Consider the following 12,373-nt stretch of genomic DNA (forward strand, 5'->3'; position numbering starts at 1 on the left):
ATGATGATGATAATAATAGTATACACTACCTGATCGTGTGATTATAAGAAAGAAAAAACATCAGTTTGTTGACCTCAGATATTGTTTTTGCAAATGTCATTGATTGAACTTTCTTGTTGTTTATCACTACCTTGTAATCTAACTAAATATATATGATGGTTTTTTCATTTGTATATTTAGCCTGATATAAATCTTCAACATAATGAGGAATGTTGTTCAATAATGATGCTTTCGTATGACCGACAGTCACCCACTCATACGGAGGAAGGTTGAATTAAATTTTCACTTTAAAAATGGTTACTACTAAGTATAGAGAGACTGAAGTTTAAACAAATAGTTTTCATGTGTACTCATAGATGGTCTTGCATCAGATATGCATAAACACTGTCATTATCACTCATCTAGTATCAAATGAGTTCAGTTATCGTTATCTTGAAGATATGTCTGTATCTTCACTTCATAAAGCTAAGGAACTATTGCGGTACGTTTGAAGTTTGCGTTACGATCACACGGTATTTATTACAAAGTCCTTATATATCGTTAAACCACAGTTTAAAAATCAATAATAACATTCAGTTAACCCTTGAAGAAAAATGGTTTGACTGACACAAAAACGAGCTTGAAAAGGTCCTATTTCTTCAGATATTAACAACTCTGGTCTTACCTATACCCCATGCTCTGCAACTCCTGTTGCACCAGATAATAGTGGGAGTGGACTTATTCCACACATGTTGCTGGATGACTCCATGTCTAACGTAATAATGAGTTCTAATTCACGAACAGATGGTATCGATCTTATTAAGAGCGAATTAGCCTCTGTCTTTAAGCAATTAAGTGATATGCGTTCTAAAGTGGAGTCACTTGCGGGCTCTTTATTAAAGCATGATGATCTTAAATTAGAACTAAAGACACTGTCACCCCTTCGACTACTGTTGTCCAAGGATATAGTTACTTCTGAATTCGAAGACAGGATCAAAGTAGAATCCGTTATTGACTTGATAGCTAGTGAAGTCACCAAGCGAATAATCTCTCGAAATAATGTGATTATATATAATATACCTGACAAAGTTGCCATTAAAACTGTAAGAAACTCGAATTAAATATCCAAAACTATCGACTCTATCGCTGTGACAGAGAAACTAAGCGAGGAGGCGGTTGTCTTATATTTGCTTAGGATACCTTAATAACTAACAAAGTTGAAGATAGTATCTTGAATAGTTTACCAGAATCCATCTGGGCATCAATCAATACCCTAAACCATAGTCTACTCCTAGGTTGTATATATAGAGCTCCTGATATTACTGATAATTTGAATGATCGTACAATCAATGCATTTACACACGCATCTACTCTAAACTTCAGCACTAAGATTATCACTGGTGATTTCAATTATCCTGGGATTAACTGGAGTACCGGTAGCTGTCAGTCTAGCAATGATGAATTTTTATCAATCCTTAATCTGTACTGCTGGTCACAGTGGGTTCGTACCCCAACAAGGGGTGATAATACACTTGATCTAATATTTAGTAGAGATATCATTCCCCTATCTGTACAAGTATACAACGAGTTTGAAAGCAGTGATCATAGGATAGTAGCTTGTGCTCTCCCCATCTATCCCTCCTACAACCGACCAATTCAAAGAACCTGCAATTATAGAGACTATAAGCATGCAGACTGGGACCTCTTGCGCTCACTGATCAAACTCTCAGACTGGGATGAATTCTTCTCATGTAATAGTCTGACAGATGCCATCAACATATTCTATTTGATTGTTAACTCTTGTCTAGACTCCTGTGCACCAATTGAGACTTACAGGATTAGTAAACATCACGAATTATATATACCAGCTAAATATCGTAATAAACTAAGACGCCTAAAGAAACGTTATTTTAAATCTAACGACTTCACGGCAGTCACACAAATAACAATAATTTTTAACCAAATTAAAGAGAAACATAGGTTAAAAGCCATCAATGAAGAGCTATTAGCACTACGTACTAGCTCAAAAGTGCAAAACCTAATCCACATTTACAATAAACGTGCTAAATCAACTCAAAATGTTGATATACCATGCATCCTGCATAATAATAGTTTTATATATGACCCAAAAACTATAGCAGACCTTTTCAGTGGTAATTTTGCAAATGGCAAAGAATCCATAAACTCGCATCTTATGGGGTCCAAAACCCGTTACTAGCCTGGTTTGATTCCTTCCTCAGCGATCGACATCAAATAGTTAAAATCAACTCTTCATTGTTGAACTCAGTCCCTGTTAGAAGTGGGTAATTCAGGGTTGTGTCTTAGATCCTTTGCTCTTTTTAGTTTTCATTAATGATATTTGTGAGTGTTTTAGTGTGGGTAAGTCCCTTTTGTATGCAGACGATCTTAAGGTGGTGTACTCATTTTCTCCACATGAGCTGAGCAATATTCAAAATTGTATCAGCACGGAGCTTAACAAGGTAGCACAGTGGTGCTCGAAATGGCAACTGGAGCTCAATACAGCTAAATGTGGTTGATTATGCTTCGGTGATACATCACTCAACCTCGATCTTACCATAAATGGTGAAATGTTATCTAGGTTACACTCAGTAGTAGATCTAGGACTTAGGTACTCTGACGACTTGTCGTTTACTGAACAGATAATGAAACAAACGTCCAAGTCTCAACGCCTTATAGGTTTCATAACTCGAAACCTTCATAACAACGAATCTCGTACTCTAATGTACAAAGTCTGTGTTCGACCACTCCTCGAATACTGCGCGTTTCTCCTTATTAGCACGCGCATAAAGGATAAATTAAGACTGGAATCAGTACAGAGACGATTTATATTTCGTACTCTTGGAACTGATAGTGTGTTGACATATAATTCGAGGTGTAGTAAACTAGGGCTTGACCCTTTATGGATGAGGAGACTCAAACTTAACCTTATCTTCTTTTTCAAAATACTTAACAAACTCTCCTTCACATCCAGTCAGGAGATTCAATATGCTAAAGCCCCACATTACGACATTCGTAACTCCTTGTCTTTAGCGAAACAAACATATTCTAGATCTTCTCTCTACATGAATTACTTTACCTGTGAGTTTTCTATGCTCTGGAATAATCTACCCCAAACTATCCGTATGTTAAACTCTCTCCCATTGTTTGTTCGCTCAATTAATGCTTTTTGCTCCTCTGAAAATGCATTAAATGCTCTAGCGCCTGCAAGTGTATCTTACTCCACAAGTGAGATTATAGGAACTTTAAATGTTTAACCTCTTACTTGCTATCATTGTTTTGTTGTTCCGTGCTCTTTGCTTTAATCTTACTTTCTCTAGTTGTAGATAATTAATAATAACTCGCTCTGGCACTGGAAATAACCTTACAGAACAATGTTGATCAATCATCAGGCTATCCACTTAATAAAAAATGACAAGTTCCCTGGTGTTGCATTGGCTTGCCGTGACATATGCCATATATTTAAACTAATTATCAATTACTAAACCAGCAAACATAAAACTTTCTTATAATTCATGTTTGTTCTCTACATTAAATGTTGATTTTTATAACAATCTGATCATGCCAGTAAACTGGTGTGAATTCTGTAAATATTATTTTCAGAATATATTATTATTATTATTTGAGATATTCATCCGATATCTTTCCGTGTAACATTAGAAACCCATACCTAATTATCAAGTTCCAGCGTGAAGGCTATTAACAATACAATTAAGAATACGATGTCGGTACCTTGTTATAAGAAAGTATATTGGACAGACCACAGAGTTTTGCCAATTAATCTATCTGATAAAAATAAAGATTCACGTGGCTTTCGTATTAAAGATTCTGACCTTGAAATTGGTTGACAGTTGTTTTGAGTTCCATATGTTCTTCAATTGTAGAAATGCTGCCCTTTCTTTGCCAATCCTCGCCTTTACATCTGCATCCGATCCTCCTTGTTTATCAACGATGCTTCCCAGGTACTTGAATGTCTCCACCTCTTCCAGAGTTTCGCCATCAAGTGTGATTGGGTTGTTCTCCGTGTTGCATTTGAGAATCTTGCTTTTTCCTTTGTGAATGTGGAGGCCTATGGATGCGGAGGCTGCTGCTACATTTGCTGTCTTCATCTGCATTTGTTCGTGTGTATGAGAGAGGAGGGCTAGGTCATCTGCGAAGTCCAAATCATCTAATTGATTCTGAGAAGTCCATTGTATTCCGTATTTCCCGTCAGATGTCGAAGTCTTCATAATCCAGTCAATCACCAGAAGGAAGAGAAATGGGGAGGGTAGACAGCCTTGTCTGACTCCGGTCCTTACTGGAAATGCAGCTGTCCTCCATGCATGACTTTGCACTGTAGTCCGTCGTATGAGTTTTGGATAATGTTGACAATCTTTTCAGGAACTCCATAGTGTTGAAGAAGTTTCCATAATGTTCTCCTATCCACGCTGTCAAACGCCTTCTCATAGTCAATAAAGTTGACGTATAGTGATGAGTTCCACTCAACTGATTGTTCAACGATGATCCGTAGTGTCGCAATCTGGTCTGTGCACGACCGATCCTTACGGAGTCCAGCCTGATGATCCCTAAGTTCGGCGTCTACTGCGTCTTTCATCCGATTCAGCAGCACTCTGTTGAAAGCTTTTCCTGGTACTGATAACAAACTGATACCTCTGTAGTTCTCACATTGGCTCAGATCTCCTTTCTTTGGTATCTTGATGAGATATCCTTCTTTCCAGTCCGTTGGCACTTGTTCCTCTTCCCAAATCTTCTTGAATAGAAGGTGAAGCATGTTTGCAGTTATTTCAATGTCTGACTTCAGTGCTTCTGCTGGTATATTGTCAGGTCCTGCCGCCTTCCCACTTTTGATTTGTCTGATGGCCATCTTGACTTCATCGATCGTTGGTGGAGTGACATCTATTGGAAGGTCAGTGTGGGCTGCTTCGATGTTCGGTGGGGTCAATGGGTCTGGTCTGTTCAGCAGTTCCTCGAAGTATTCTGCCCATCTTTTCCTCTGTTCTTGAATCTCAGTGATTGTCTTTCCTTCTTTGTCCTTGACTGGTCTCTCTGGTTTGCTGTATCTCCCTGCCAATTTCTTCGTTGTATCATATAGTTGTTTCATATTGCCTTCTCTTGCAGCTTTTTCTGCCGCCGTTGCTAGTTCTCCCATGTATTTCTGCTTGTCGGCTTTAATGCTTTTCTTCACTTCCCTGTTTGCTTCTGCGTAGTCTGCTTGTGCTTTGACTTTCTCTGCTCGTGTTCGGCTGTTGTTAATTGCTAGTTTCTTGTTCTTCCTTTCTTGAATTTTGTCCAGGGTTCCCATAGAGATGCATTCCTTGTGATGATGCTTCTTAGGACCAAGAACCTCCTGACACGTTGAAGTTAGTGCTTCTTTTATCCCTTTCCAGTTGTCCTCCAAAGTAGTTTCTTGTTCTTTCAGTAGATCCTGTAGAGCTTGGAACCTGTTGTTGAGAGTAATCTTGAATTCATGGAGCTTGTCAGTATCTCGAAGGAGGGCTGTATTGAACCTTTGTAGTGCTGTTTGTCCAGTGTTTCTTAGGCTTCAGTCTGATCTTGGCCACAACCAGGTGATCTGAAGCTATGTCAGCTCCTCTCCGGGTTCTCACATCTTCCATTGATCTTCGGAATTTTTTGTTGATACAGATGTGATCTATCTGGTTCTCTGTGGTGTGGTCCGGTGAGATCCATGTAGCTTTGTGTATGCGCTTGTGTGGGAATATTGTGCCGCCTATAACCAATTTGTTGAATGCACATAGGTTTGCAAGCCTCTCCCCATTTTCATTTCTTTCTGCTAATCCATGTCGTTCAATTACATCTTCATATCCTGTGTTATCCACTCCAACTTTAGCATTTAGATCTCCCATCAGGATGGTGAGGTCCTTTCGTGAGCACTTCTCTATAATTGATTGAAGCCTTTCATAGAACTGATGTTTATCATCGTCGTTGCTATCATTGGTGGGTGCATAACATTGGATAACGCTCATTGTGATCCTTTGCTTCTTTGTTCTGAATGATGCTTTGATTATCCTGGGTCCATGAGATTCCCATCCAACAAGTGCATTTCGTGCTTCTTTGGACAGCATTAGAGCAACTCCCTGAGTGTGTGGAGCGTTTTCCCCTTCGTAACCGGAGTACAGCAGCATCTCTCCTGTACCTAGCCTTTGTTGTCCAGTTTGTGTCCAATGGGTTTCGCTGATTCCGAGTACTGCCAAGTTGTATCCTCATTTCCATTGCTATTTGGCTGGTCTTTCCTGTCTCCCACATTGTCCGGACGTTCCATGTACCTATAAAGAGTGTTGCTCTGGTTGTTAGAAGGTGCATCGGTCTCGTGACTTCCGAAGAATTTCGGCTTTCATCATGAGACGTCATAAATATTCATTCAACTCCCAAGGCAGAGTTTAAATGGTTTGAATCAATTTTTCTGATTAGCGTTTTTTAGCGAGTTAGCTTTTCTACGGGATGGGGTCGCTAACCTCATGCCCAACCCTCCTCCTTTACTCGGGCTTGGGACCGGCAGTAACTCTAGAAGAGCTACAGGCGCAGTTAAGTCAGAACTAGGTGAGCACAAATGAACGTATTATATTCGCAATTCGTGATCAGAGCGCAATCACGTACGAAGGAATCATCAATTAGTACAATTACCACAGCTACAACCGAGCAACTCGTACACTTCACTGAACTTACACAGTGGTCAGACTTTAACTAGTACGCTCTAAGCTGCCCACATTCACTATCTACCGATTAACACAATGAAAACACAAATGTGCATTATTTTAAGATTATATTATACAATGTAAAATCAAATTTGTACACAATCAAAATCACATTCTTCTTAATTGTTCCATTCTAGTATTCTCCTTCTTTGAATACCAACATCCTATACCAATCAAAGGAGAATTGATAGAAAATCAAAATAAGAATTATTATCAAATCGCATTGCAACGATTAGTTAGATTAAACAAATTATTATCATAAATAATACAATTATTATTATAATTAACATCATCATTCACAACATCCACATTATCAGGATTATATTCATCAGTCACATATAGTTCATCATAACCATCAACATCATCATCCTCTTCATCAGCAGCATAGAACATATTAGTCGTGATATTTGGAATAATTTCGTCAATCATTGTCCTATACAGTGTCAGCATAACCAAAAGTGTAACATTGATTATGATGAACAGCATTATTGTAATATTTTCAATGAAATTCGCAGAAGACAAATAACAGTCGTCTCCTGCGTATCTAACACTCAATTGATTTTTCTGACTGTTGCATGCTTATTAATACATTCAATTTACATTTGAATTTACACGATCGATACAATTGAATTGAATGCTAATCAATTAGCTGTATATTAATTGATTGACCTTTGATTTAGTCTGTAAATATGATGCTAAAAATAATGCGACAAACAATCGTCAGACGTGTAATTCGAGTTAATTTATATGCGACTTCTCTTGGTGTTTCTGTGCTTTATTCCAAATCTCCACTATTCATATATTGGCAAACAATCTGACTGGTAGCACACGCAGCTATCAAATTTTTAAGTAAAGCATCACATTCTTCTTTGGAAGCTAATAATGACGTTTACACTTTCAGCCTTCCCGAAAATTCCAAATCTAGTATTGACTATTCTGTTTCATTTATGTAAATTTTATAGGGAATGTTTAAACTGAAATCACCGGTAGAATACTTCCTGCTGTAATATACTACTTTTAGATCATATGATTAGGGTTGTGGAATTAGTGCAGCTCGTGTTGACACCGCTTTATCTCCAACATCAATAATGCTTCAACTTTTGTTGTAGTCAGCGAAAATCAACCTGAACATCATCACAGGGGAAGATATTTTCGAATATTCTGTTTTCTGGAGATTCTTGATAGATCTCACTGACTATTTCTATCAGTTATTGTGAACACTCTGTGTAAGCTTATATCCCTCACATTGACGATAGTCTATAGAAACTCATTCTTCATCCTTCATTATTATGAAGAGAATTGTAATCTATGTCAGCCTTCAGCGTCTTCATCTGAGATGTAATATTTTCAATAAGTGTTGTATCCCCTGGCGAATTATGAATCATAAATCTGAGGTCCATTTATGGACAAATGTAATACGCCTATTCCTATTGGATAGTTGTTAAATAAGTGACCTAAATCTGAGGTCTATTTATGGACAAATATAATATGCCTATTCCTATTGGATAGTTGTTAAATAAGTGACCTAATCGTTTCCGTGTTCCTCTTATCATAACCTTTATTTTGACCTTGGAACTATTATTATTGATTACTTTCACCCTAGCTACAGCCACATTGGCCAATTACTGTACAAATGTTATTTTTCTATTTTTGATATATGGGGTCTGTTTGGTTAGTATATATAACCCAGTATGCTTGTGAATAATGATTCATATTGCTGAGGCTGTTATTTGTGTTTTGGACTTAACGGGCTGGGCTAGGCAGATAGGAAGGACCGAATAGTACCCAATACTGTTCGTACGTATTTTCTGTATCATTGGACGTATATATATATATATATTAACGAATTAATACGTTATAACAATAAGAAAATTTTCCAAACATTCTGAGATACTGTGTGATTCCTCATTGAATAGTACACCTGACGTAGATCACTTTCACCTAGTACTTCCAATTGAAACGATATGCAATATAGTAAAATATGTCAAATAGACGATCTCGTACTCCGATGATAAAACATAATCTATATTCCATTGGATAGGTTGCTTTTTATGAAACCACTTTTGGTTACGCCTCTGTTTATTTTGTAATTAGTTTTCTTACTATTTGCACTTTTCATCAATTCAATACAATTTGTACAATTACCATTTATGCCTGTAAAATTGTCGTTTAAAAAGCATAACCTTTCACCATTTGTTCCTGTTCGTCAACATACATAGCATGCATGACCCATTAATTATCTCACACAAATTTCCTGCTGCACACGTGAACTGTTGTAGTTTCTCAACAGACCAATCTATTCATTCTTCTCAAATCACATATTTTGACCTTGTCACTTATTGGCTTATTAACTCTGACTGTTTTTAAATGATCGTATGTGTGTGTGTGTAAGTGTGCTGATCGCTTATCCTATTCATTATATATTGTTACTTATTTTAGGTGTGACATAAAAATTGAGGAACGCTTGATTAGGTTGAGTTGGCACACTTGACTTCTCCGATCAGTTTGGTTTCGTTCTATTCTCTTGACCTCCTTCACTGTGATTATCTGATGCTGTCTTCCAATCATCAGTAATAAGGATAGGAGGTGTATTGACATTTAGCCATTAATCATTGCAGCTTGTAACACTGTGGTAGTTAAATCTCGTTCCAGCATATCCACCTTATATTTGAAAACAGGACTCGCTGCTTGAATCTGTAGCACACGCCACACTGTGACTGTATTCAGTCTAACCCGTTGTTGTGTACAACATAAAGGAACACAATTAAAATTGGGTACCGTCAAATTTACGAGTTTCGTAGATGCACACACAAACGATAACTGCTTTGTAGATAGGTTTTCCACACTTTGCTTAAGCATACTTGATTCAGGTATGTTGTTGCTTCTCTCTCAGCTCCCATAAATACACAGGAGGAGAGTGTTGCTCAATCACATCGTATGTAATTCTGTTCGATTTCCCATTATATTGTGTGTCATTTATGTATCCTTTATATGAATACAGAATAACGTTATAATTTCAGAAGTAGTAGTATTCCTTACTATAAGATTGTTTCGATAATGTAATAAGAAGACGAAGATTATCATCAGAACTATGTGATAGTGCAATATTAGTGCAATACATTTCGAACAATCTGATCACACATAATATACTTGTTAAGAACATTTATATATATAAAAAGTAGAAGGTCAACTAGACTGGAAATAAGTGGTGGTGGTGGGGGGGGGGAAAAAGTAGACAAGGATAGTAATGATAAAAATAATGTGAAAACAATTTGACACCTAGTCACTCTGGATAATAAGCATATATTACCAGGATAGGTTTAAGGAGAGAACAAACTGGTAAATGCAGTGGGATGTGACACAATCGTTTTCATGTCGTCTAGGTTTTGAATGAAGCATGGAGCTCGTTCTTTCTTTGATTATGACCTTCACTGAACAATACGTTTTGTTGATGAAAGACAGAATTAAGCCTTTGTTTCAATGAAAGACTATTTGAATCACCTCTAAATGGTAAGGTGATGTAGACAGGCTTTTTCTCTACCAAGGCTACAGTAGGTCACACTGTGTCCTGAAAGAATCCTTAAATGGCTTTGTTTCTAGAGTTATATGCTTGAAAATATCGACAATATCTATAGACTTGATCTTGAAATTAAATGAATCCCCCAGACCAAATAAGCAGTTTGATCAATAAGGCAATAGGCTTGACGAGAATGAACACTGCTCCGGTGTTAATGAACTTGACTTGGTCAGAAATATATCTAGAAGCTTACCTTACGTTTATTGAAAAATCTTTTTTTTCATCATTCATTTAAAAGTACAAATAAGCAATTTCGATTGTAGCTAACATATGATCAATTATGGTTCAAAATCACAAACCCATTTTGGTCAATTCTATCCAATACTTGTAAAGATTTCATTAAGCTTGTACAACTCTAAGTGCTGACTGTAAGATGTTTAGATCATGTTAGCTTTTTCGTGTACATATATATGTGATACTGGTTATCTTTAAATATACATTTAATACTCATCGCACTCAATGTTCTCTTTCTTAATAACAGTTAACTGATCGGGTAGCTGACATACCTGCTCATACATAAATACAGCAACTGCTCACAATATTCTTCTGGACTATTCGTGATTGTATTGCTAGTATATATATAAACTATTTTGGTAATAATACTTTTACTACATAATATTATAGATTTATCTTAGACCAGTTCTCACATGTAAACATGCATTACGTGCAGGTAGTCATTTGCATAATAGCCTCTTATCTATTGACATAAGTTTTTCATAAACTTTATCATAAATTCGTATGTTTGTATTCTAGGTTCACCACAATTTAATAGTGAACATAAAGTTCACCGAATACCTTGTATCTTTTCAAAATATGTCTCTGACTTTGTAGCCCACTTCATGATAAACTCGTGGATCAGACATACGTTTAAACATATAATATCTATATTGGTCTGGGTAGATCAAAATTTTAGGCAAACTATTTGCATTCCGATTCGAAAATACTTCGTCACGGGTAATGATTACTTCTTGAGACATTGATTATCTGTCTTACTTCCTGTATTATATCCTTATATACAATATTTCTTTTATATATTACCACCACTAAACTAACTACTATGAAATCAGTGTTCATCTTGTTGTGATAATGAGGTATGGAAACTTGGACCGATGTATATGTGTGCCTGGTCCTACTTTGTAGCTGACTGACTAATTATCAATTACAATTTGAATAACAAATCATTTGATGAAGAAAATTATTGGTGGGAGTAGAAACATATTTATATCAATAAATCTCGTTATCTCCTTTGGTTGATCACTCCAATCAAACTTACGAAGATGAATGTAAACTTTAACATCATGTATGAATATTAACGATAACAACATATAGACTTTTTTCTAAGTGACCTATGATTAATGACATGTGTGGATCTACTAATTTAACTAATAGTCCATCAAAAATTCCTGCAAATTTCATCAAAACGTAAATATATTCACAATTGACAAATAACCGGATACTTTGTCAATGAACAAGAAACCTAGGGTTAAAGCGGTTTTATGAATTTCAAAAAAAATGTAGGAATTAGTATAGCAGTTACTCTTTTTTGGGTGCTGCTTCAGAAACGGCACATGACCTAAATTGAAATATGTTAAAAATCCCATGTAGTAGCAGGCAGATTTTAGTCCGATTTAATTTGAATGTTAATGACATCTTTACATTCGTTCGGGAACTTTAGTCCAGCTGTTGACTCATTCAACATTTTTGTAGCGTGTCTTAGGACTGAGATTTTAACAATTTTGTTTTTATTTGAGAGTTTGTGTTTGCGATTGAGATAAACCCTTTACTCTTTCAGCTGTTCTCAATACAAACACATGCTTACGCCATGTATTCACTGAATATTTCGAAATTAACGTATGACCCTGTAGTGGCCTACTTTTATGACGAGAACGCGATTGGTATATTGGAAACAATTATTATTATAACCAATTGTATTAGTGATTGTTTCACTGTACTTGTTTGTTTAAGTGTACCAAAGACACATTTCTTTCCGTTGCCTGTGACCTTGAGCGAACTTGCTTACACTCGGCAGTTCCACCAGTAAACTTTGGCACGTCTCGGTATTCTTTCGATACTACGAGATCGCCAA

At 36.5% G+C, this 12,373-nt stretch overlaps 1 protein-coding gene across 1 annotated transcript; it reads right to left on the reverse strand.

Annotated features, from left to right (window-relative positions):
• Positions 1 to 489: 489 nt before the first annotated feature.
• Smp_187110 (hypothetical protein) lies at positions 490 to 1,075 on the reverse strand (the record flags this gene model as incomplete). The annotated part of the gene is made up of 1 exon (XM_018791432.1): positions 490 to 1,075. One exon carries the CDS (start codon positions 1,073 to 1,075, stop codon positions 665 to 667), a length of 411 nt encoding a protein of 136 aa, XP_018647323.1. The 3' UTR covers positions 490 to 664.
• Positions 1,076 to 12,373: the final 11,298 nt, after the last annotated feature.

This window comes from Schistosoma mansoni (assembly GCF_000237925.1).
Source record: "Schistosoma mansoni, WGS project CABG00000000 data, supercontig 0230, strain Puerto Rico, whole genome shotgun sequence".
In the NCBI taxonomy this organism is placed as follows: domain Eukaryota; kingdom Metazoa; phylum Platyhelminthes; class Trematoda; order Strigeidida; family Schistosomatidae; genus Schistosoma; species Schistosoma mansoni.